The sequence below is a fragment of the Egretta garzetta genome, unplaced genomic scaffold, assembly GCF_000687185.1.
Source record: "Egretta garzetta isolate BGI_Z169 unplaced genomic scaffold, ASM68718v1 scaffold252, whole genome shotgun sequence".
NCBI lineage: Eukaryota > Metazoa > Chordata > Aves > Pelecaniformes > Ardeidae > Egretta > Egretta garzetta.
In genome coordinates, this window is record NW_009259028.1 from 1,811,476 (window position 1) to 1,813,359 (window position 1,884).

Below are 1,884 nucleotides of genomic sequence, written 5' to 3' on the forward strand. Positions count from 1 at the left end.
CCCCACCCCACCCCCCCCAAGTGCTGCTACTTCCGAACCCTTGAATCACAGTAAATACAATAGACTCAACACAATAGACTGTGTGTACTACAAAGCAGTGTTGGATTGCCTGCCTTCCCTCCATCACTTAGAATTGGCCATTTGCTGGCTAAGATGAGAGTACTTTCATTACCAGTAAGCATCTGTTCCAAAACAACTCTCCCTGTCTTCTGCTTCCAGTGGACAGCTATATGTGATACACTGGTCTAATGTAAATGTTGTAGAGTCTGAGCACCGCAGTGTGGTAATTCCCTGCAGCAGAACTGAGATCTTATAGCCATATAAGATAATAGCAGGAAGTTGGATGAAAGCAATATGCTGTGGAAGTCTATCCCATACTGGAAGTTTTCAAGCAAAATACTGGCATTTATTTTCTGGTCACAATTCTCTGTAGCGAGTGCATCGCATAGCCTCAGTCCACTTAAGGCATCCTTTTCATGTGTGATTAGGAACTGTTTAAGGAGTATTCTGTGTTTGTATCTATTCATGTACCTTTGCAGGGTGATAAAGGAATGTTAATCCTTCAGTAATCTTGAAACATCTTTCCTTTTAATTCTCTCTTTCAGGACATTGATTTCTTCTGTGAATAGCACTGAAAGTGGTTGGGTAATCTCTTGGCTGCTACCAGGGAAAGCTGACAGGAGGAATCCTTGACACTCTCCCTGAATGCACAGCCTTTCCTGTAATAGACGTGTGTGAAACAAGTGATCCTTCGTCAGAACAAGAAAGTTTTCATTTAAAGGGAGTGATTTGGATGGGGAAATAGACCTACATAGGATTTGTTCTTTAGAAATTTTTTACCTGCATATACTTTGTTACTTATTAATAAAGCTAGTAGCCTTTGAATTGCTGTAAGTCTGTGTGGTATAAATAAGCTATGTATGGGTTTAATGTGCGATTTTGACCTGCATTTTCCTGCCATAACCTTACACCATGTATTAGATAATAAAAATACCTTCCTTGGGTGAGCCATCTGAGTCTCACTGGAATAAATCATTTTTGTCGCAAGAGCTACGCAACAACTGAGAAATGACCAGTAACTAAATACGGGCTTTGGCAGTGTATCAAAAAGAGTATCTCACCTGTTGTATGTGCTGGTATGGGACACGCTCAAGCTGACAGGACAAGGGGTAATGGCTTTAAACTAAAACAGGGTAGGTTTAGACTGGATATAAGGAAGAAATTCTTTACAATGAGGGTGGTGAAACACTGGAATGGGTTGCCCAGAGAGGCAGTGGAGGCCCCATCCCTGGAAACATTCAAGACCAGCTTGGACGGGGCTCTGAGCAACCTGATCTAGTTAGCGGCTCCCTGCAGGGGGTTTGGGCTAGATGACCTCTAGGGGTCCCTTCCAACCCAAAACATTCTATGATTCCATGAAACCATGGCTCAGAGCCAGGGGCTGAAGCAGGAGGATGGGGTAAGGCTGGGGATAGTGCCTGCCTGCGCCCTCTCCCGGCTTGGAGGGAGCACCCTGTTGCTCCCCTGGGCGCTGGTACAGAAGACATTTCGTCTCTGCTAAATGTTCAAAGTAGGAGAATTGGAGGAGGTATCCTGCGGATCCCTCTCTGCCTCTAACAGTCGTCCTGCCCGCGCGGGGATGCTTGCTACGTCGTGGAGAGCCTCACTCGTGGAATCGGGTGAGGAAGCAGAAAATTTGTTTTACTTTTTTTTTACGAACGACCACGTTTCTGAAGCCACAGAATAGAGGTGGGTGCTCCGCCTCAGAAACTAAAGCCTAGCTGCGACTCCCAGCGCCCTCTCGTGGCAGCCCTGTGCCGGGGAACCTCCGCCGATCCTCAGAGACCGCCCGGCGCCTCAACCGGCGGCGAAGGGCGGGAGCGA

General features: G+C 46.7%; 1 protein-coding gene across 1 annotated transcript in view; it reads left to right on the forward strand.

Annotated features, from left to right (window-relative positions):
• OTOR (otoraplin) overlaps positions 1-642 on the forward strand; it is a 4,914-nt gene extending 4,272 nt beyond the window's left edge. Inside the window, exon 3 of the mRNA XM_035890240.1 lies at positions 606-642. Coding sequence (XP_035746133.1) covers positions 606-629 — 24 coding nt within the window. The 3' untranslated portion in view covers positions 630-642. The remainder of the gene's footprint in view (positions 1-605) is intronic.
• Positions 643-1,884: the final 1,242 nt, after the last annotated feature.